This window comes from Euleptes europaea, chromosome 1, assembly GCF_029931775.1.
Source record: "Euleptes europaea isolate rEulEur1 chromosome 1, rEulEur1.hap1, whole genome shotgun sequence".
NCBI classification, from domain to species: domain Eukaryota; kingdom Metazoa; phylum Chordata; class Lepidosauria; order Squamata; family Sphaerodactylidae; genus Euleptes; species Euleptes europaea.
The window spans coordinates 2894822-2919851 of record NC_079312.1 but is presented as its reverse complement, the minus strand read 5'-3'; the positions used below and the strand labels follow the sequence as shown (position 1 = coordinate 2919851).

At 43.4% G+C, this 25030-nt stretch overlaps 1 protein-coding gene across 1 annotated transcript; it reads left to right on the top strand.

The window, feature by feature from the left end:
• Positions 1 to 911: 911 nt before the first annotated feature.
• Positions 912 to 23097, top strand: LOC130493407 (zinc finger protein 850-like). The gene is made up of 3 exons (XM_056867131.1): positions 912 to 1989; positions 20678 to 21683; positions 23094 to 23097. Exons 1-3 carry the CDS (start codon positions 912 to 914, stop codon positions 23095 to 23097), a joined length of 2088 nt encoding a protein of 695 aa, XP_056723109.1.
• Positions 23098 to 25030: the final 1933 nt, after the last annotated feature.

The following is a 25030-nucleotide window of genomic DNA, read 5'->3' as shown; positions in this document are numbered from 1 at the left end:
GACTAACACGGCTACCCACTGTGAATTATCTTCATGGAAGTAACTAGACTGTTTCTTTCTCCCAAAGAAAGACTTCTGATTCCCAAACCTGATTCCTTATTCCCAGTGGAAGAAGCAGGAGATCTGTGTGTCCAGGACCCTGAAGAAAGAGAGAGATCAGCAGGTATCTGCTTGCTTGTGTGGTGCAAGGGGTAAGACTCCTCTTGGGCCAAATTTCACCAGCTGGGGAATGGAGGGATTTCTGAAGTGGCAACAGCTTGAGAATGGCCAGGAAAGCTTTCTCAAGTGTGAAAGAAAAATTAAAATGGGGAAGTTAAAATGCTGGCTTGTACCTAAGATTGACAGGAAATGTTTATATACTGTTTGGCTTTAATACACATTGGTTTATTTATATGCTGCCTCTCCACAGACCTCCTCAAGTTAACTAAAAAATAAAAGCATTAGTGTAAAATCCTACATAGTCTCGAAATGTACATGGAGGAGAGGGCTATTCATGGCTGCTAGTAAAAATGGATACTAGTCATGATGTATACCTGTTCTCTCCAGGATCAGAGGAGCATGCCCATTCTATTGGTGCTGTGGAACACAGGCAGGATAATGCTGCTGCAGTCATCTTGTTTGTGGGCTTCCTAGAGGCACCTTGTTGGCCACTGGGCGAAAAGACTGCTGGACTTGATGAACCTTGGTCTCATCCAGCATGGCCTTTCTTATGTTCTCCTCCTACTCTGAAGGAAATACCCTCCAAGGAAGCATCAACAGCTGATCAATACAGGACAGTATATGACTCCCGTTCAAGTGATTTCTACTCTGTCATTATGAAGAGCTGTGAAAGGCCTTCTCTTCTTGATTCTGCTTCTGCTTAACTGTCTTAACAGTCTTTTTTTATTCCAGAGGCTGATTGTCCCCATAAGATGTCCGAGGGAGAACCAGAACACTTCCTATTTGATGAAAAACAGAAAAGAAACAGTGAATCAGAACGGAAGATGAGGAACGAATGCTCTACTTCCCAGGGTGCTGAATCCCAGGTGTTTGCTTCACACCAAAGAATTAACACAGGGAAGAAACCTAATAAACATTTGGAGTGCAGCAGGAGCTTTGCTTGGGAGGGAGACATTACTGACCAGCAAGAACTCCACACAGGGAAGAGACATAAATGCCTGGAGTGTGGAAAGAGTTTTGCTCAGAATTGTACTCTTAAAGTTCATAGACGAATCCACACTGGGGAGAAACCATATAAATGCTTGGAGTGTGGGAAGAGCTTTACTCGCAGTTCAAGTCTTATGGCCCATCAACGTATCCACACTGGGGAGAAGCCATATAAATGCTTGGAGTGTGAGAAAAGCTTTTCTAGGAGAACAGGTCTTTGGGTCCATCAATATATTCACACTGGGGAGAAACCATATAAATGCTTGGAGTGTGGGAAGAGCTTTCTTAAGAGTTCGCAGCTTACTGTACATCAATATATCCATGGTGGGGAAAAACCATATAAATGCTTGGAGTGTGGGAAGAGCTTTTCTAGGAGAGTAGATCTTAGGGATCATCAACCTGTCCACACTGGGGAAAAACCATATAAATGTTTGGAGTGTGGGAAAAGCTTTGCTAGGAGAAACGATCTTCGGGCCCATCAACATATCCACACTGGGGAGAAACCATATAAATGCTTGGAGTGTGAGAAAGGCTTTGCTAGGAGAATCGATCTTAGGACCCATCAACGTATCCACACTGGGGAGAAACCATATAAATGTTTGGATTGTGGAAAGAGTTTTGCTTGGAGATCTCAGCTTACTAGACATCGACGTATCCACACTGGGGAGAAACCATATAAATGTTTGGATTGTGGAAAAAGCTTTGTTTGGAGTTCACAGCTTCCTGAACATCTACGTAGCCACACTGGGGAGAAACCATATAAATGCTTGGATTGTGGAAAGAGCTTTGCTCGGAATACACAGCTTAAGATCCATCAACGTATCCACACTGGTGAGAAACCCTATAAATGTTTGGATTGTGGAAAGAGCTTTGCTTGGAGTTCACAGCTTAGGGTCCATCAACGTATCCACACTGGTGAGAAACCCTATAAATGCTTAGATTGTGGAAAGAGCTTTGCTTGGATTTCACAACTTAGGTACCATCAGTTTACCCACACTGGGGAGAAACTGTCAGAGTAACAAGTTGCCCATAATAATCTGACAGAGACAGCTGACAGGTAGCTGTCAGATCAGAGGCATCTAGGATGATGCAAGAGGCAGCAATAGCCTTGCAGGTTCTAGGGTGAACTGCAATTAACCGGTTTGAAGCAGAAGGATGTAATAATGTGGCCAGGTCTACAGGTGGCCTTATTGGTTTCAGGTGGAGTTTTGTATATAAGCCTATGTAACTGTAACTGTGTTGGGAAGTTTGGTGGAGAGAAGTGTACGTGACTGTTTGTCTTTTATCTGTGCACTGTAAATTAAACACTGTTTTCTATAAAGCAAGGAGTTTTGGTGGTGTGTCCTGGATAACTGCTAATCCGCCTGCTTCCACGTCAGAAACCATAGAAATGATTGCAGTGAGAAATGATCTTTGCTCAGAGTGACAATCTAAAAGCCCATCAAGCAATCTATGTGGAGGGGGGTGACCACATAAATGCTTGGAGTGTGGAAAGAGCTTCATTCAAAAGGAATATCTTAATGTACACCAAGTAGTTCACACAGGGGAGAAACCAAATATATGCTAAGTCATGTTTTGCATCAGAGGATTCACCCGGGAGAAAAACCTTAGAAACATTTCCAACTTTGCAAGTTCTTCAGCTTCAAGTCCACCCTTTCCAGGCAGCATCAGCTAGAATTTTTGTGCTAAATGAAGCCTGTAATGTACGGTTGCTGTTCTTGTATTGGTTAAAGCATGTTCAATTCTCAGCCATAATATTTGGAATACAATTCTCCTGATCTCCATTTTTGAAAACATTTTTTTTAATGAAAAAAATGTCCTGGTAAATTTTGAGTTTGGGTGTATTGTACTCAGTTTTTTGGGGGGAAACGCGAAAAAGCCAAATACCCGTACCAGTAAATGGGTATTTTGGCTTTATTTCCAGCCCCTCCCCCGCCACACAAAATATTCGGGTCCGTTATACTATATATGGAATTTTGTTTTATGAGTTGGGGGGGGGGGCATTTTTCAAGGTAAAGTCACCAAATTTTCCTGATAGCTGCAAAGGACTCTCTCTACATTGTCAGAGGAGCATCCATATTTTATTTGGTGCTGCGGGGTACAGGCGGGATACTGCTGTAGTTGTCTTGTTTGTAGGCTTCCTAGAGACACTTGACTGGTCACTGTGTGAACAGACTGCTGGACTTGATGGGCCTTGGTCTGATCCAACAGGGCTTTTCTTATGTTCTATTGTTCTCTTCTGCTAACCCTATTGTTCTCTTCTGCTAACCCTAGCAGTTAAAAATACTACATATTTGGGACCTCCCTCCACACTACAAGCTGATATAGCACCAGTATTTCTGTATGGCAGGTTTCTCCACATTTTCCCTGCTCCAGACCTTTGGCAACAATCAACTCCCACACACACTTGCCAGAGGGGCTTTTCATGTCCTTTAAAGTCATCAATTTAGGATTGTTAAAAAGTTAAAACAATGTGGCTACCAAGTGCTGTGAATTCTCAGCATTTTTAAAGTAGTCATTTGACTGCGCATTTATGCCTTTGACATTATAGCTCCACAAAGAAAGGGTCTAGAGAGACTTAGAAAAAATGAAAGCGGGGAATTCAGATGATCTGATGACACATTACTACAACCTTTAAAAAGTTGAAGCCCTTGAGTGGTTGGGGAAAGAGGACCCAATGGGGAATGAGCCAGGGAAAATGGCACCCATGCTTTACTCCGATTGCTGCAAAGCAGGTTTAGGAAATATAGAAAACGCGGGAGGTGCACAGAAGCCCACTGATCCTGTGGGGAAGCAGGGGAAAAACCTATTTCCCAATAGCATTCAGGCTGAGGCAGACAACTCGTGTAAGTTGTGACAGACCGGTCTCTATTAGAACTTTCCATCGATACTGCTTGATACTGCTCCCAGCTTCCAACCTGGCTTGAGCACTGGTGGGGGTCTAGGTTGATATCTTCTAGCTGTCTCTAATGAGTGAGCTACAGAAACATGGGAATGCTGCTAATGGAATGACCAGGTCTCCTTTCCCATAAGTGTCCCTGGCAAAAGCAAACTTGGTTGAGTGTGTGTGTATGTGTGTGGGTGTGTGTGTGTACAACTTAAATCACCATCTGCAGAACTCCTTGGGCTTGCTCATGACCCAGAATGTATTTCACTGTTCAGCCAAATTTCTGTATGAGAAGACTCTCTGTATCAAGTCAAGGTCTGAATGGAAGGCTGCCAACCCCAGGTTGCAAAATTCCTGGAGATTTGGGGGTGGAGCCTGGGGAGGATGGGGTTTTGGGAGAGGAGGGAGTTCAGCAAGGGTGTGATTCCATAGAGTCAACTGTCCAAGCAGACATTTTCTTCATGGAAACTGATCTCTGCAGTTTGGAGATCAGTTGTAATTTTAGGAGATTTCCAGGCCCCACCAGCAGGTTGGCAACCCTGCCAGGATCTCTGCCTTTCTACTAAGGACCGCCTCGCCGGCTGGAACAACTCCAGCAGATTCAAATAATGTTTTTCTAGGGAAAGTTTCACCCTTAGTCCCTACAAAAAGGAGACGGCAAACTAAAACGGCTTCTCTCTTCCCGCCCCTTGTTTTCCCCACCCCTCAATTACTGTAAAAACCCCTTTCCCCTCCGCAATAGTTAACATTTAGAAAAGTTCACAGAGACTGGGCCTATTTTTCCCCTTCTGTCAGAGACTGTTTCAGACTGAACATCTCTCCTTTGGGTGGAAAAAGGCTTAAAACCAATACAGGTAACTGAGCATAGGTTAATTCAGGTGCCCTTTCTCCTGTTCAACCTCCTCCCTTACAGCCCCTGGCTGTGACAAAGCGACCCTGCATTGGTAAGAGGCTAGACTGGGAAACACCTAGAATCATAAGAGTTGGAAGGGACCACCAACCCCCTGCACATGTTGTTTATTCTTAATCCTTTTCCTTCCCTTAATCAGATTACCTGGTTTCCTTCCTATCCTTAATTCCTTCCTGTCTGTTGGTTTCCTATTACTGGGATGTTTTTAAGGGTGCCGAGAGAATACAATTTTGTTACTGGGAATGTTACTTTTCTATTATTGGCATTGTTGTAAGATGCCCTAAGCTCGACCAGGCGGGGTGGGGGTAGAAAACAAACAAACAAAATATCAGTTCTTGTTGGTTATCCGGGCTGTGTGACCGTGGCCTTGGTATTTTCTTTCCTGACGTTTCGCCAGCAGCTGTGGCAGGCATCATGATGCTGCTGGCGAAACGTCAGGAAAGAAAATACCAAGACCACGGTCACACAGCCCGGATAACCTACAAGGACCAATGAGCTCTGACCGTGAAAGCCTTCGACAAAACAAAATATCCTTAGAAAACGTGCAACCAAAAATTGTGGGCTGGGAAGAAGTGGTGGATCCACAGACTATGAAGCCCAACTCCTTCCCATGAACACTGGAGGAGGGGGGAACACATCCGCTGCCGCCCCCAATCAAGCCACAACCCAGAACAAACTCTCCTCTTGGGAGAGCTGATGGCTGGGAAATACTGTGTGTGGCTCAAGCTAGTGAGCCCGGCCAGAAGCTTCTCTGCATCCTCCACTCAAGTCTTAGGGAACTGAAGATGATATGTTCCCAACACAGATACAGGAATGATTTTGCACCCAGTGACTCCATATTAGTTGCCTTCCTCCCTCCCCTTCTGAACCTCAGGATCGCTCCATAGAGGCAAGAACGAGCATCAGCCCGGGAGGGAACCCCTTTGCTGCGCTTTGCAGGGAAATCGGAGCGAGGCTCGCTGGGCAAAGCGATGCAGCCTCTGGCAGGGCGAAGCAAGGGGGGGGGGGAGGTCTGTTTTGCCCTGTGCAGAGAGCTAATCCGAGGGTTAAAGGGAAGGAGTCACAATTCCTAGAGAAGCGTCCACCAAGCAGGCCAGGGGACTGGCCAGAGTCGCTTCCGGACCCACCGTCGCAGCTGCCTGCTGGCTTGTTCATGCCGTTGGGTGAAGGAGAGGGGCCAGGGGATTTAATCAATAAGTAGGCAATTAATGTTTGTCCATTTCGTTTGCATTTTTTTTGTTGCAAATAATGCAAAAGAATATTTCCTTTGCAATGCAAAAGAATATTTCCTTTGCAAAGCATCTCCCTGATAGAATAGTACGGGAGATGGCCGAGTTTGGGGTGGTGCAAAGAGTCCTGCAGAGTTTTATCTCTCTCTCTCACACACACACACAGAGACGACTCCACAGTGAGAGAAGAATATTCCCTTAACGTCCTTAACTGGGAGGCTCCATTTCCCAAAGCCCTTTCCCCTGCTTGCTCTCTGGGAGCTCCTCCTCTGAGCTCTCCCTGCAAGCCGGTCTCTGCACAGTGGGCTCTTTGCTTCTGTGCATTCCGCTGCCGCCTGCAAACTCTTCTCTAAATCGCCTCCCTTTTGGCATTGGGTTGCAATCCTTCCCATCAACCTAGTGTTGTTGTAGGGCTGGCGTGGTTCCAAGTGGTCTGCTGGGGTTTTTTTTCCCCTTGCTGTTCTGGAAGAGCAAACTTGGTTCTTTGGAGGGTTCCCTTCTGCACTCTGCTGTGGCTAAACGAATACACCATTCTGTCTTTTTACTCCTGCCAGCAGATCTTCTGCATCCCTGGCACATTACAGTGGCCTTGGCTAAAGTAAGATCTCCTCTTGCAGTCTGGGACTATGGGGACAATCCGATCCCTTCTGAAGGAGTCAGCAAGCGGGGCTCAGGTTTTTCAAATCAGACACAAACTCTGAAAGATCTCTGCCTTGCTTTCTTACCAAACAAAAATATAGATTTATTCAGCTGGAGAATTCTTATGCTGCAAACCTCAGCCCGAGAAAGGTGTACGCTCGCTCTGTGATTCTGGAATGAGCCAGGAAGAACGGTTTGACTCAGTCCAGAAGAGGAGTGGGAAAAGCTGGGTTCATTTTGCATCGAAACAGGGTTGAGCTGACAAGGAATGAAGTAAAGTGCATACAGAAAAATTTGATCCTGGCTGAAACAGGGAATAAAGGAGGCTAAGGAGACCATACATAAATGACCTTCGTAGGCCATGGATAACCTTTTAAGAAAGTCTTTTTCCTATCTGGAAGGCGGAAGGTCAGAAAAAAACGGGAACCTTCAAATTTAGGCTCTGTGGGCTGCTGCTGCTGCTCTCTTGGCCCTGCTCCTTCCTCTTTATTTATTTACTTTTCAGAACCTCATTTATTCCCCACTTTTCACCCCAGTGTGGACCCAAAGTGGCCTGACACATTCTTCCTTTCTCTGCTTTCTCCTCACAACACCCCTGTAAGGTATGTCAGCCTGAGAGTGTGTGACTAGGTCAAGGTCACTCAGCAAGCTTCCATGGCAGGGTGGGGATTTGAACCTAGGCCTTCCAGATTCTGTGACTGTTAATATCTGACTATTATTATCTGAGATTCTAAACGCGACACTACTTGCCCCCTCTTGCTACTTATTCACTCATTTCAGTATTTATTGTAGAAAAATAAACCAGAAGTCCAGAAGGCTAGCGCCCTTGTTTTTAGTTTCAGATTTTGTGAGTCAGAACTCACTTCTTTCGATGCAGAGCTCATGTATATGCGTGTGTACACACACAAAACATCTCAATCCAAAAGTAATTCTTGGCTTTGCAGGAGGTCAGAGATCCAGCACTTGCCTTCATAGAAGACTCTGGCAGCCGAGGAAGGTGATCTGCTAGTCCAGGTGGAGGCTGTTTGGAGAGGAAGGGAGGATGAGTGGCGAACCAGACTTAGCTGTCCCTGAATCAAGAAAAAGCCTTGATGCCACTGAGGCTGAAAGCAGAAGGGAACTGTGGGAAGGAATCATGAAGAGCATCAGAGACACCGATGTTCTCCCTCCAGATGTGCAGCACCAGCAGTTCAGGCACTTCCCCTACCAGGAGGCGGAGGGGCCCCGAGAGGTTTGTAGCCGACTCCACCATCTTTGCTGCCAGTGGCTGAAGCCAGAAAGGCACAGCAAGAAAGAAATGCTGGACCTGGTGATCTTGGAGCAGTTCCTGGCCGTCCTGCCCTCGAAGATGGCAGGCTGGGTCAGGGAATGCGGGCCGGAGACCAGCTCCCAGGCGGTGGCCCTGGCAGAAGGCTTCCTCCTGAGCCAGGCAGAAGACAAGAATTGGAACCAGCAGGTGAGAGGGTTTTGTCTTGGTATTGAGGGGGGAAGGGTCACAGAATATGATCAAGGATACCCTCGAAATCAACATGGATTGCCCCACCTTTTTGGAATCCACCCTAAACCATTTCCTCTTCGTTTTCTCATCAGTCTCCCCTACTTGGATCCCCACTTCTGTTTCAGGGGCAGGAAAGGATCACACAGGAGGGTTATCACAGAGCAGCTTTTCCAGGTAAGATCGAAAGAGGTGTTGTTCCCACTAGATGTCCTCCATCAGTGTAGGTGGGCTGCTTTTATCCCCTCCCCCCAGTCCTGCTTGGGAAAGATGCTCCACTCCACTTTCTCAGTTTAGAAATTCTATTTGGGAAAGTAGAAACCTAGAATCAATTTAAAATCACTACTGGATAATTGGACAAATACAGTCAGGGCGTTGAGGGTAAAGCTTCTTCCAAATGATGGTGGTTAATATCAAAAATTGCAAAAATAGTGCACTGGGCCAATAAAAAGAATTACAAAATCATTTCAGGAGCTTTTAGACCATAGAAACCAAATCCAATACTGTTTTTCAATACTGCTAAGCCGAGAGCTTTTTGATACACAGTTTTCAACAGAGCAAGGAGCGTCCAAAGATTTCAAAGCAATGTTCTATCTGACTAGATATTAAGCTCCAGGGTTTGAAAAATTTTGTCAAAAAGTGGTCTTGGATCATCCCTTGCATACTAATGTTTGGCAGAAAGATGCCACTGGGCTTGTCATTTTCAATGAATATGATATTCTGTGTATTATTATAGCAAATCTGGCAGATCTTTGGATACTGAAATCCGGTGACTGGAGCTGTGTAAGGGCAAGACAGATTTTTCTACAAACCCAAAAAGAGGCCCAGGTTTGCAGAAAAATCTGAAATCTAAGAAAAATACATTCGGGAGTTTTAGAAAGCCGAAAATGGTAAAAGAAGTGCCTGTGGCTTTAAGCAGCGGGTTCCCTCGGTGGCTTTTGCTGGACAACCACAGGTTCCAAGGCTTGATTTTGTCAGTAAAAGGCAGGGGGAGGGGGCAGGGCTCTTTCCAAGCCTATTTTGGCCTTTGGGGGCAGCTAGAGCCACCAGCTCCAGGTTGGGAAATTCCTGGAGATTCTGTGGTGGAGTCTGAGAAGGGCATGGTTTGGGGAGGGGAGGTGCCTCAGCAGGATATAATGCCATAGTCCCTCCTCCAAAGCAGCCATGTTCTCCAAGGGGACAAATCTCTGAGGCCTGGAGTTTAGTTGTAATTCTGGAGACTGGCAACCCTAGGCCTAGAAGCAGCCTCTGAGTGACTTGATACCACCTGACTTGTATGACCCAACTAGGCTTGGCTGATTGCTACTGTTCAACAGCAGCCATCCTATGAAACCCAGTGTGGTATAGCAGAACCCCGGATTTGAATCTTTATCGTTCTATGATAGCTCACTGGATTATTTTGGACCAGTCCCATACATTCAACCTAACCTACCTCAGAGAGTTGTGTGTGTGTTAAGTGCCGTCAAGTCACTTCCAACTCATGGTGACCCTAAAAAGAAAGTCCTCCAAAATGTCCTAACTTTGACAGCCTTGCTCAGATCTTGCAAACTGAAGGCTGTGGCTTACTTTATTGAGTCAATCCATCTCTTGTTTGGTCTTCATCTTTTCTTGCTGCACTGACTGTCTTTTCCAGTGACTCTTGGTTTGGAACTGCCTGTTTCTTGCACTTCAGAATTCTTCCTTCTTAGTTCTATAATTTCTGGACAGTTGGAAAGCTGGGTTGTAGTTTTGTAGTTTTGGATCTGATAACTGTCCCAAGATTGGATATGGTAAAAGGGTGGAAGCAAAAAATTATCCAAAATCAGGATGCAAGTAGGGCTGTTGATTCGGATTGGGCCGAACTGAAAAACAGCCGAATTTCCCCCGATTCGGCTGTTTTTCGTTTCGGACGAACCGAACTAAAAAAAGGCGGGAAACGGGGGAGCCGAATTTGCCGACTTCGGGGGTTGTAATTTATAATAAAGAAGGGCTTGGATTGTAATATAAGTTATTCAAAATGCAAACAATCTCTATGGCTATATAGTATAATTAATCCAATGACAATATCATAACAATCAAAATATTTATATCTTTTGTTTCCTCACAAAAGCATATAATACCAAAAAGGTCACAGTATTTAGGACAGAATACAGACAGGTTTCCGGTAAATGTCCTGTTTCATACTATTTTTCATCAGTATAACATAATAGTCCATAAATAATATATATTCTCTTCTTGTTTAATTATCTTCTTCTTTTTTTCAGATCCCTTTACTGAAGAATGTAGAAGACTTGCTGCTCTTACGGCTATCCCACGATGTTTCTTATTCTAATAAAATTCATCATTATTTTAACTTGTATCATTGGATAATAATTTATAAAAAATAAGTAGGTGCTATAACATGCAAAATTATGAATATATATAAATATATACAAATACTTACTGACAACTTTTTCACGTCTAACATGAGTTTAAATGATTACAAGTCAATGACTCAATTCACAACGGGATATAGGGTGAGGTGGAAGAGAGTATTTATAGAAACGCTGTTAAATTTCACATGAAGTTACACCCACTTCACAGATAGGCTGAATAATCGCACGCCGAATTTAACCCGTGCGGAATCATGGTGTTAAACAGTGTTATAAAGTATGATTCTTTCTGGCTTAAGATCTTATCTACATTTTCTTTTTGAAATGGTCTTTTTTGATATTGCCAAAGAGCAAAAAATTTTAGGTCAGTATCCCGGTGTTTTGCTTGAATGAAATGGGGCACGATCGGAGCTTCTAAAACTGCATTGCGCACGCGTGACCTGTGCTCACCGATCCTTATTTTTAGGGATCGATTGGTTTGGCCTATATAGACAAGAGGGCACGGGCACAGAACGGCGTAAATGACATTTACAGAGCTGCAGTCAGTATGGCATTTGATTTCAAAAGTTTGTCCGGTTTTCATACATGTGAAACTTTTGACAGGAAGCGCATACGGACACATGACACAATGGCCACAACGAAAATGACCCCTTCGAAGACTACTAACGGGGCGTTCGATATTATCTGTGTGGACTAATCTGTCCTTAAGGGACATCGTTCTCCTATAGCCAAGAAGGGGCGGTTCTGAGCAACCAGGCAATGTGATCAGCATATGCCAATGCTTATTAATAATCCTACGTATGCCTCCCACAAATGGAGTATACTGAAAAGATGTTGTTATTCTTTTTGAATTTATTTTAGGGCGTGTAAACAATTGGTCCCGTGGTTGTGCATCAGCTCTTTGCTTGGCTGCATCTATCAAATGTTCAGGATATCCCCTTTTAAGGAGAATCTCCTTTAAATGGGCGGCTGTTCTGTTGTAATCATTTTCCTTAGTAGAATTACGTTTGAGCCGTAACATCTGGCCATACGGTAGATTGCGTTTTAAATGCATAGGATGGTTAGAGTTGAAGTGAAGTAATGCCATCCTATCCATGGGTTTTCTATATGGAGAAATCCAAATTGTACCATCATCATTTTTGTTAATGTTTATATCCAAGAAATTAATGCAATTGGAGTGCATTTTATGCTCAAATTTGATATTAGAGTCAGCATCATTCAATATATTTACCAGACCATCAAAATTATTAACATCATCTATACACATGATCAGATCATCTACAAATCTAAAATAAAATAAGGTGTGTTATAAGAAAAAAGTGTTAGAAAACATATGCAATTTCTCAAAATCATTCATGAAAATATTGGCCACTGAAGGGGCCACGGCAGATCCCATCGCAACTCCCTTCACTTGTTTATAAATTTGTTTTTTAAATCTGAAATAGTTGTTTTCAAAAAGAAGATCCAAAAGATCCATCAAAAAATGGGTGGGTGGATGTTTGTCTATCCGGGAGTTCAATTTGTCCTCAATTATTGTTCTAACTTCAGCAAGTGGAACGTTAGTATAAAGGGACGCCACATCAAAGGTGGCTAGAATAGTATTGCCTGGAAATTTCTTGCCTTCAATTTTTTGTATGAAATCTCCCGTATCAAGTATGTATGACGGGGTTTCAGTAGCAAAGTCATGCAGATGATGTTCTAAATATTTGGAGATTGGGTCAAGTATCCCATTGATACCAGAGATAATTGGTCTCCCAGGTGGGGAGTGTAAGGTTTTGTGGATTTTCGGTAATATATAAAATACTGGCATTCTTGGATATCGATTAAACAAAAAATCAGCCTCCTTTTTGGTGATGTATTCCAAAGACAACGCCTCAAAAATTACAGTCTTAACAATATTTAATACTCTATTAGTGGGGTCTCGTACAATTTCTTCATAAAATTCAGACTGTCCCAGCTGTCTTAGGCACTCTCCCTCATAATCTTGTGTTCGAAGAATGACGGTGGCTCCGCCCTTATCAGCGGGCTTAATCACTAGGGATGAGTCTTGGGTTAAACTTTTTAGAGCATCCCGTTCTTCTAAGCTGAGATTCTTATTGCAAAATGATTTATGTTTTTCAAGCTGTTGGATATCTCTCAAGACACAATGCTGAAAAGTTTCTATTAGAGGATTTTGGGTAGGCGGGATAAATGCAGACTTAATTTTAAAACCCGCTCTTTCAAGTTCTCGTCCTTTAAAAAATTCTTTAAGCCTAATTAATCGAATTAGCTTGAAAAGGTCGATACGGGTCTGTATGCTGGAATATTTGGGATATGGTACGTACCCTAAGCCTAAGTTTAAAACTTTCATTTCAATATCGGTTAGGGTTCGATCTGAGAGGTTTACCACTAAGTTTTCATGTTTCTCCTTCTCCGCCGGGGGAAAAAACCTCCCCTTGCATAATAATTCTGATAAGTTCTAGGTCTTAAATAATAATCCCTACTCGAAGCTCTGCTAGATAGACTGGAGGATTCTGAGTTGTCAGAATAAGTACCATCATCACCCCTTCTATTCTGACGTTCTTCAGAGTTTTTGGTATTTAACCAAACATATACCGTTTTATTTTTATAATCCTATGTGTCCCTGTCAAGTTTTCTAATCTTATATTGCCTTATCTGTTCTTTGTAATCATGCAAATCCATTTCAATTTGATTAATTTTTTGTAAAAAAATATCAGCCTCCGTGTTTCTTTCAAGCTCTTTCTTTTCCTTCTCCATTTCTTTTTTAATTTTTTCATTCTCATCATTAGCTTTTTCTATGATGAGTAACATAAGATCACTAGAGCATTTATTCAAAATCTCAATCCATCTTCCCCTGAAAATTTCATCATTTTTAAAAAGAGTAGGAGCCTTTTGGATCCTTAAGCCCCGTGGAATCATGTCTTCTTTGACATATTCAGCTAATGATGTGGCATGCATGTTATATCTTATGCTTTTCTTTCCTTGAAATATCAATTGTTCAAAATTGTTCATTCTTTTGTCAGGTTTTTTACGTAGAGAGTCCATAGACCCCACTATTCTTTCTCTGTCTTCGCTACTATAGGCAAATTTACCCTTATAGTTTTGAGCCATGATATGTAATTTATAATAAAGAAGGGCTTGGATTGTAATATAAGTTATTCAAAATGCAAACAATCTCTATGGCTATATAGTATAATTAATCCAATGACAATATCATAACAATCAAAATATTTATATCTTTTGTTTCCTCACAAAAGCATATAATACCAAAAAGGTCACAGTATTTAGGACAGAATACAGACAGGTTTCCGGTAAATGTCCTGTTTCATACTATTTTTCATCAGTATAACATAATAGTCCATAAATAATATATATTCTCTTCTTGTTTAATTATCTTCTTCTTTTTTTCAGATCCCTTTACTGAAGAATGTAGAAGACTTGCTGCTCTTACGGCTATCCCACGATGTTTCTTATTCTAATAAAATTCATCATTATTTTAACTTGTATCATTGGATAATAATTTATAAAAAATAAGTAGGTGCTATAACATGCAAAATTATGAATATATATAAATATATACAAATACTTACTGACAATTTTTTCACGTCTAACATGAGTTTAAATGATTACAAGTCAATGACTCAATTCACAACGGGATATAGGGTGAGGTGGAAGAGAGTATTTATAGAAACGCTGTTAAATTTCACATGAAGTTACACCCACTTCACAGATAGGCTGAATAATCGCACGCCGAATTTAACCCGTGCGGAATCATGGTGTTAAACAGTGTTATAAAGTATGATTCTTTCTGGCTTAAGATCTTATCTACATTTTCTTTTTGAAATGGTCTTTTTTGATATTGCCAAAGAGCAAAAAATTTTAGGTCAGTATTTTTAATCGATATCCAAGAATGCCAGTATTTTATATATTACCGAAAATCCACAAAACCTTACACTCCCCACCTGGGAGACCAATTATCTCTGGTATCAATGGGATACTTGACCCAATCTCCAAATATTTAGAACATCATCTGCATGACTTTGCTACTGAAACCCCGTCATACATACTTGATACGGGAGATTTCATACAAAAAATTGAAGGCAAGAAATTTCCAGGCAATACTATTCTAGCCACCTTTGATGTGGCGTCCCTTTATACTAACGTTCCACTTGCTGAAGTTAGAACAATAATTGAGGACAAATTGAACTCCCGGATAGACAAACATCCACCCACCCATTTTTTGATGGATCTTTTGGATCTTCTTTTTGAAAACAACTATTTCAGATTTAAAAAACAAATTTATAAACAAGTGAAGGGAGTTGCGATGGGATCTGCCGTGGCCCCTTCAGTGGCCAATATTTTCATGAATGATTTTGAGAAATTGCATATGTTTTCTAACACTTTTTTCTTATAACACACCTTATTTTATTTTAGATTTGTAGATGATCTGATCATGTGTATAGATGATGTTAATAATTTTGATGGTCTGGTAAATATATTGAATGATGCTGACTCTAATATCAAATTTGAGCATAAAATGCACTCCAATTGCATTAATTTCTTGGATATAAACATTAACAAAAATGATGATGGTACAATTTGGATTTCTCCATATAGAAAACCCATGGATAGGATGGCATTACTTCACTTCAACTCTAACCATCCTATGCATTTAAAACGCAATCTACCGTATGGCCAGATGTTACGGCTCAAACGTAATTCTACTAAGGAAAATGATTACAACAGAACAGCCGCCCATTTAAAGGAGATTCTCCTTAAAAGGGGATATCCTGAACATTTGATAGATGCAGCCAAGCAAAGAGCTGATGCACAACCACGGGACCAATTGTTTACACGCCCTAAAATAAATTCAAAAAGAATAACAACATCTTTTCAGTATACTCCATTTGTGGGAGGCATACGTAGGATTATTAATAAGCATTGGCATATGCTGATCACATTGCCTGGTTGCTCAGAACCGCCCCTTCTTGGCTATAGGAGAACGATGTCCCTTAAGGACAGATTAGTCCACACAGATAATATCGAACGCCCCGTTAGTAGTCTTCGAAGGGGTCATTTTCGTTGTGGCCATTGTGTCATGTGTCCGTATGCGCTTCCTGTCAAAAGTTTCACATGTATGAAAACCGGACAAACTTTTGAAATCAAATGCCATACTGACTGCAGCTCTGTAAATGTCATTTACGCCGTTCTGTGCCCGTGCCCTCTTGTCTATATAGGCCAAACCAATCGATCCCTAAAAATAAGGATCGGTGAGCACAGGTCACGCGTGCGCAATGCAGTTTTAGAAGCTCCGATCGTGCCCCATTTCATTCAAGCAAAACACCGGGATACTGACCTAAAATTTTTTGCTCTTTGGCAATATCAAAAAAGACCATTTCAAAAAGAAAATGTAGATAAGATCTTAAGCCAGAAAGAATCATACTTTATAACACTGTTTAACACCATGATTCCGCACGGGTTAAATTCGGCGTGCGATTATTCAGCCTATCTGTGAAGTGGGTGTAACTTCATGTGAAATTTAACAGCGTTTCTATAAATACTCTCTTCCACCTCACCCTATATCCCGTTGTGAATTGAGTCATTGACTTGTAATCATTTAAACTCATGTTAGACGTGAAAAAGTTGTCAGTAAGTATTTGTATATATTTATATATATTCATAATTTTGCATGTTATAGCACCTACTTATTTTTTATAAATTATTATCCAATGATACAAGTTAAAATAATGATGAATTTTATTAGAATAAGAAACATCGTGGGATAGCCGTAAGAGCAGCAAGTCTTCTACATTCTTCAGTAAAGGGATCTGAAAAAAAGAAGAAGATAATTAAACAAGAAGAGAATATATATTATTTATGGACTATTATGTTATACTGATGAAAAATAGTATGAAACAGGACATTTACCGGAAACCTGTCTGTATTCTGTCCTAAATACTGTGACCTTTTTGGTATTATATGCTTTTGTGAGGAAACAAAAGATATAAATATTTTGATTGTTATGATATTGACTTCGGGGGTTGGGCAAATAAATTCGGCAGATTCGGCCCCCCGCTCCTTCATGGGGCTTCCATGAAGGCGCGGGGAGGGGGCCCTTTAAACAGGTGGGAGGCGCAGATCTGTTTAACGGGCCCCTCGGGCAAAGAGCGCAGAGGGGCTTGACAACCCCCCGCCAGCCTTGCTGGGAGTCCCAGGAAGGCTGGGGGGGGTGTCTTTAAACCCTCTGCACTGCCTGCGCAGATAGCGCAGAGGGGCTTGTTGGGGGGCCCTTTAAACAGATCTGCACCTCCCACCTGGGAGGCGCAGATCTGTTTAAAGGGCCCCCCGCGCGCCTTCAGGGAATCCCCGGGGGGCGAATTTTCCCCCGAACTCCGGATCCCCCCCCCCCGAATTTCAGGGATCCAAAGCGAAGGAGTTCGGACTTCGGCACTGCCCGAATAAAAACGGGCCGAATTTTGCTGAAGCCAAACTATACCGATTTTTTTTCAACAGCCCTAGATGCAGGATAGTTGCAATCATGAGTCAAGACAGGGAGAACCTTATTTTCTTTCCTCTCAAGGAACTGAAGTGCAAAGTATGGAATGCCTTCCATTTACCTTCTTATCCTTCCAGGTGGTGCCACACCTTCTTTGCTAACTCTTTGGGGCAGAGAGAAAGAAGCTTCTGTGCAGCCTGATCGGGTAAGTGTGGAACTCTGGATCTTGCCCCTGGGTGCCTCTCCCCACCTTCCTAGGATGGGGGGAATCCCCCTGTATCTCTTTCCCTTGGCTGCTATCCGTGCTGCTCAGTAAAAACATCTGATAATGGTTTGAATCCTGAATGTCAACATCTTATCATAGTCCTTTTGGATGGGGAAGAGGAAGGTTTCTTTACATTATCTGTGACGATAAGAGGAGTATTTGTTTGTCTTTTCAGTGTGTGGTGACCTTTAAGGAGGTGTATGTTCATTTCACTGAGGAGGAGTGGGCTCTGCTGGATCCGGACCAAAGAAGGCTTCACAAGGAAGTAATGGAGGACAATCGTCAGAACATGGCCTCTCTGGGTAAGGCTCTCCTTCAGAGCAGGGTCTAGAAGACCCAGGTTCAAATCCCCATCTTACTGCAGAAGTGTAGTGGATGTCCCAAACCAGTCACCTACTTTCAGCCTAATCTACCTCACAGGGTTGTTGTGCAAATGAGAAGGAAGAGAGGAGAATAATGTAAATTGCTTTTAGCTGAAGAAGGCAGGCAAAGAAAAGGTAGGTTGATGAATGGCTGAGAAGGAGAGAATGAGGCAGGTAAAGGGTAGTGGATATGGGGGTTCCTAGGGGAAAGGGGAAATAGTGTGGGGAGGGGGATAAAGGGGAAAGGGAGGCACACCCGGCCCACAAGTCCTTGAGGATTCCTTACCATGCAAGGGGGCCTGACCCAGTGGCAATTACAACTGCTCTCCAAATGACAGAGATCAGTTCTCCTGGATAAAATGGCTGCTTAGGAGGGTGGACTCTATGGCATTATACCCCGCTGAGGTCTCTTCCCTCCGCAACCCTGCCCACCTCAGACTCCATCCCCAAATCTCCAGGCATTTCCCAACATGGAGCAGGCAACCCTAAGGGGGACTGGTCTCTGTATTGGGGAGATCCATTGTCCTTCCAAGAGATTTCCAGGTTGGCAACCCTAGAAGGAGAGAAAGAAGCAGGAAATGGGGAGTGGCTATGAGTGCTTTCAGGAATGAGAAAGAGGAAATTATGGGGGAGGGGAAAATGAGATGCCTCCAGCAAGACCTTGTGGGTTCCCGCTTGTTCCTTGTAAGAAGAACCCCAAACCTGACCTGGATGACCCAGACTAGCCCAATCTCGTCAGTTCTCGGAAGCTAAGTAGGCTCAGTCCAGGTTGGTACTTGGATAGGAGACTACCAAGGATGTCCAGGGTTGTGGTGCAGAGGAAGGCAATGGCAAACTACCTCTGTCCATCTCTTTCCTTGAAAATCTTACGGGGTCACCATAAGTCGGCTGCGACTTTCCACCAACACGGTCCTTTTTTGGGCTCCTCAATGGATATTCTCAGAAGGGGGGCAGAGTGCACATGCAGGCAAGGGAAATGGTTCTGCCTACTTTCTGGACTCCTTAAGTATTTGTGTGTAAGGAAGTATATTCATTTGTAAACAAAAAGGAACACAGCAGAGGAGGAAGGCCCATCCCCCAACTGCCCATTGAGAACTGAGCAAGCTACTGGTAATTGTTTTTAAGGGGGACACAATCTTGAGTGGAGGTGAAAAGCCATTGAAAGGAGGACAGGAGGGAGATTGGCCTCCATAACAGTTTATGGGATGTCAGCAAGGGCTCCTCTTGGGCCTTTCAGAGCAGCCAGAGAAATGAGCATTTGAAATAATACCAATAATAATATTGGTATTTGTACTGAAAAAGAAGAGTTGAGTTATTTATATGCTGTCTTTCTCTACCACTTAAAGCAGAATCAAACCAGCTTACAATCACCTTCCCTCCCCCTCCCCACAACAGACACCTTGTGAGGTAGGTGGGGCTGAGAGAGAGTGACTCGCCCAAGTTTAGTGGCTTCATGTTTAGGAGCAGGGAAACAAATCCAGTTCACCAGATTAGCTGAGGTTCAGACAGCCTGGTTTAAAAATCTGAATATTTCATAGAGTTGGAATGTCTGGAAGTAACTAGAAAAGAGCAAGAGTCCAGTAGCACCTTAAAGACTAACAAAAATATTTTCTGGCAGGGTTTGAGCTTTCGTGAGATACTGAAGAAGTGAGCTGTGGCTCACGAAAGCTCATACCCTGCCAGAAAATATTTTTGTTAGTCTTTAAGGTGCTACTGGACTCTTGCTCTTTTCTACTATTGCAGACTAACACGGCTACCCATTGTGAATTATCTTCATGGAAGTAACTAGACTGTTTCTTTTTCCCAAAGAAAGACTTCTGATTCCCAAACCTGATTCCGTATTCCCAGTGGAAGAAGCAGGAGATCTGTGTGTCCAGGACCCTGAAGAAAGAGAGAGATCAGCAGGTATCTGCTTGCTTGTGTGGTGCAAGGGGTAAGACTCCTCTTGGGCCAAATTTAACCAGCTGGGGAATGGAGGGATTTCTGAAGTGGCAACAGCTTGAGAATGGCCAGGAAAGCTTTCTCAAGTGTGAAAGAAAAATTAAAATGGGGAAGTTAAAATGCTGGCTTGTACCTAAGATTGACAGGAAATGTTTATATACTGTTTGGCTTTAATACACATTGGTTTATTTATATGCTGCCTCTCCACAGACCTCCTCAAGTTAACTAAAAAATAAAAGCATTAGTGTAAAATCCTACATAGTCTCGAAATGTACATGGAGGAGAGGGCTATTCATGGCTGCTAGTAAAAATGGATACTAGTCATGATGTATACCTGTTCTCTCCAGGATCAGAGGAGCATGCCCATTCTATTGGTGCTGTGGAACACAGGCAGGATAATGCTGCTGCAGTCATCTTGTTTGTGGGCTTCCTAGAGGCACCTTGTTGGCCACTGGGCGAAAAGACTGCTGGACTTGATGAACCTTGGTCTCATCCAGCATGGCCTTTCTTATGTTCTCCTCCTCCTCTGATGGAAATACCCTCCAAGGAAGCATCAACAGCTGATTAATACAGGACAGTATATGACTCCCGTTCAAGTGATTTCTACTCTGTCATTATGAAGAGCTGTGAAAGGCCTTCTCTTCTTGATTCTGCTTCTGCTTAACAGTCTTACCAGTCTTTTCTTTTTATTCCAGAGACTGATTGTCCCCATAAGAAGTCCAAGGGAGAACCACAACACCTCTTATTTGATGAAAAACAACAGAAAAGAAACAGTGAAACAGAACGGAAGATGAGGAACGAATGCTCTACTTCCCAGGGTGCTGAATCCCAGGTGTTTGCTTCACACCAAAGAATTAACACAGGGAAGAAACCTAATAAACATTTGGAGTGCAGCAGGAGCTTTGCTTGGGAGGGAGACATTACTGACCAGCAAGGACTCCACGCAGGGAAGAGACATAAATGCCTGGAGTGTGGAAAGAGTTTTGCTCAGAATTGTACTCTTAAAGTTCATAGACGAATCCACACTGGGGAGAAACCATATAAATGCTTGGAGTGTGGGAAGAGCTTTACTCGCAGTTCAAGTCTTATGGCCCATCAACGTATCCACACTGGGGAGAAGCCATATAAATGTTTGGAGTGTGAGAAAAGCTTTTCTAGGAGAACAGGTCTTTGGGTCCATCAATATATTCACACTGGGGAGAAACCATATAAATGCTTGGAGTGTGGGAAGAGCTTTCTTAAGAGTTCGCAGCTTACTGTACATCAATATATCCATGGTGGGGAAAAACCATATAAATGCTTGGAGTGTGGGAAGAGCTTTTCTAGGAGAGTAGATCTTAGGGATCATCAACCTGTCCACACTGGGGGAAAACCATATAAATGTTTGGAGTGTGGGAAAAGCTTTGCTAGGAGAAACGATCTTCGGGCCCATCAACATATCCACACTGGGGAGAAACCATATAAATGCTTGGAGTGTGAGAAAGGCTTTGCTAGGAGAATCGATCTTAGGACCCATCAACGTATCCACACTGGGGAGAAACCATATAAATGTTTGGATTGTGGAAAGAGTTTTGCTTGGAGATCTCAGCTTACTAGACATCGACGTATCCACACTGGGGAGAAACCATATAAATGTTTGGATTGTGGAAAAAGCTTTGTTTGGAGTTCACAGCTTCCTGAACATCTACGTAGCCACACTGGGGAGAAACCATATAAATGCTTGGATTGTGGAAAGAGCTTTGCTCGGAATACACAGCTTAAGATCCATCAACGTATCCACACTGGTGAGAAACCCTATAAATGTTTGGATTGTGGAAAGAGCTTTGCTTGGAGTTCACAGCTTAGGGTCCATCAACGTATCCACACTGGTGAGAAACCCTATAAATGCTTAGATTGTGGAAAGAGCTTTGCTTGGATTTCACAACTTAGGTACCATCAGTTTACCCACACTGGGGAGAAACTGTCAGAGTAACAAGTTGCCCATAATAATCTGACAGAGACAGCTGACAGGTAGCTGTCAGATCAGAGGCATCTAGGATGATGCAAGAGGCAGCAATAGCCTTGCAGGTTCTAGGGTGAACTGCAATTAACCGGTTTGAAGCAGAAGGATGATGTAATACTGTGGCCAGGTCTACAGGTGGCCTTATTGGTTTCAGGTGGAGTTTTGTATATAAGCCTATGTAACTGTAACTGTGTTGGGAAGTTTGGTGGAGAGAAGTGTACATGACGGTTTGTCTTTTATCTGTGCACTGTAAATTAAACACTGTTTTCTATAAAGCAAGGAGTTTTGGGTGGTGTGTCCTGGATAACTGCTAATCCGCCTGCTTCCACGTCAGAAACCATAGAAATGATTGCAGTGAGAAATGATCTTTGCTCAGAGTGACAATCTAAAAGCCCATCAAGCAATCTATGTGGAGGGGGGTGACCACATAAATGCTTGGAGTGTGGAAAGAGCTTCATTCAAAAGGAATATCTTAATGTACACCAAGTAGTTCACACAGGGGAGAAACCAAATATATGCTAAGTCATGTTTTGCATCAGAGGATTCACCCGGGAGAAAAACCTTAGAAACATTTCCAACTTTGCAAGTTCTTCAGCTTCAAGTCCACCCTTTCCAGGCAGCATCAGCTAGAATTTTTGTGCTAAATGAAGCCTGTAATGTACGGTTGCTGTTCTTGTATTGGTTAAAGCATGTTCAATTCTCAGCCATAATATTTGGAATACAATTCTCCTGATCTCCATTGTATTTTGAAAACATTTTTTTTAATGAAAAAAATGTCCTGGTAAATTTTGAGTTTGGGTGTATTGTACTCAGTTTTTGGGGGGGGAACGCGAAAAAGCCAAATACCCGTACCAGTAAATGGGTATTCTGGCTTTATTTCCAGCCCCTCCCCCGCCACACAAAATATTCGGGTCCGTTATACTATATATGGAATTTTGTTTTATGAGTTGGGGGGGGGGCATGGGTCTGAATGGAAGGCTGCCAACTCCAGGTTGCGAAATTCCTGGAGATTTGGGGATGGAGCCTGGGGAGGATGGGGTTTTGGGAGAGGAGGGAGTTCAGCAAGGATGTGATTCCATACTGTCCAAACAGCCATTTTCTTCATGGAAACTGATCTCTGTAGTTTGGAGATCAGTTGTAATTTTAGGAGATTTCCAGGCCCCACCAGCAGGTTGGCAACCCTGCCAGGATCTCTGCCTTTCTCGCCGGCTGGAACAACTCCAGCAGATTCAAATAATGTTTTTCTAGGGAAAGTTTCACCCTTAGTCCCTACAAAAAGGAGACGGAAAACTAAAACGGCTTCTCTCTTCCCGCCCCTTGTTTTCCCCACCCCTCAATGACTGTAAAAACCCCTTTCCCCTCCGCAATAGTTAACATTTAGAAAAGTTCACAGAGACTGGGCCTATTCTTCCCCTTCTGTCAGAGACTGTTTCAGACTGAACATCTCTCCTTTGGGTGGAAAAAGGCTTAAAACCAATACAGGTAACTGAGCATAGGTTAATTCAGGTGTCCTTTCTCCTGTTAAACCTCCTCCCTTACAGCACCTGGCTGTCACAAAGTGACCCTGCATTGGTAAGAGGCTAGACTGGGAAACACCTGGAATCATAGAGTTGGAAGGGACCACCAGGGTCATCTGGTCCAACCCCCTGCACATGTTGTTTATTCTTAATCCTTTTCCTTCCCTTAATCAGATTACCTGGTTTCCTTCCTATCCTTCATTCCTTCCTGTCTGTTGGTTTCCTACTACTGGGATGTTTTTAAGGGTGCCAATAGAATACAATTTTGTTGCTGGGAATGTTAATTGTACCTTTTCTATTATTGGCATTGTTGTAAGATGCCCTAAGCTCGACCAGGCGGGGTGGGGGTAGAAAACAAACAAACAAAATATCAGTTCTTGTTGGTTATCCGGGCTGTGTGACCGTGGCCTTGGTATTTTCTTTCCTGACGTTTCGCCAGCAGCTGTGGCAGGCATCATGATGCTGCTGGCGAAACATCAGGAAAGAAAATACCAAGACCACGGTCACACAGCCCGGATAACCTACAAGGACCAATGAACTCTGACTGTGAAAGCCTTCGACAAAACAAAATATCCTTAGAAAACGTGCAAACAAAAATTGTGGGCTGGGAAGAAGTGGTGGATCCACAGACCATGAAGCCCAACTCCTTCCCATGAACACTGGAGGAGGGGGGAACACATCCGCCGCCGCCCCCAATCAAGCCACAACCCAGAACAAACTCTCCTCTTGGGAGAGCTGATGCCTGGGAAATACTGTGTGTGGCTCAAGCTAGTGAGCCCGGCCAGAAGCTTCTCTGCATCCTCCACTCAAGTCTTAGGGAACTGAAGATGATATGTTCCCAACACAGATACAGGAATGACTTTGCACCCAGTGACTCCATATTAGTTGCCTTCCTCCCTCCCCTTCTGAACCTCAGGATCGCTCCATAGAGGCAAGAACGAGCATCAGCCCGGGAGGGAACCCCTTTGCTGCGCTTTGCAGGGAAATCGGAGCGAGGCTCGCTGGGCAAAGCGATGCAGCCTCTGGCAGGGCGAAGCAGGGGGGGGGGGAGGTCTGTTTTGCCCTGTGCAGAGAGCTAATCCGAGGGTTAAAGGGAAGGAGTCACAATTCCTAGAGAAGCGTCCACCCAGTAGGCCAGGGGACTGGCCAGAGTCGCTTCCGGACCCACCGTGGCAGCTGCCTGCTGGTTTGTTCATGCCGTTGGGTGAAGGAGAGGGGCCAGGGGATTTAATCAATAAGTAGGCAATTAATGTTTGTCCATTTCGTTTGCATTTTTTTTGTTGCAAATAATGCAAAAGAATATTTCCTTTGCAATGCAAAAGAATATTTCCTTTGCAAAGCATCTCCCTGATAGAATAGTACGGGAGATGGCCGAGTTTGGGGTGGTGCAAAGAGTCCTACAGAATTTTATCTCTCTCTCTCACACACACACACACACAGAGACGACTCCACAGTGAGAGAAGAATATTCCCTTAACGTCCTTAACTGGGAGGCTCCATTTCCCAAAGCCCTTTCCCCTGCTTGCTCTCTGGCAGCTCCTCCTCTGAGCTCTCCCTGCAAGACGGTCTCTGCACAGTGGGCTCTTGGCTTCTGTGCATTCGGCTGCCGCCTGCAAACTCTTCTCTAAATCGCCTCCCTTTTGGCATTGGGTTGCAATCCTTCCCATCAGCCTAGTGTTGTTGTAGGGCTGGCGTGGTTCCAAGTGGTCTGCTGGGGTTTTTCCCCCCTTGCTGTTCTGGAAGAGCAAACTTGGTTCTTTGGAGGGTTCCCTTCTGCACTCTGCTGTGGCT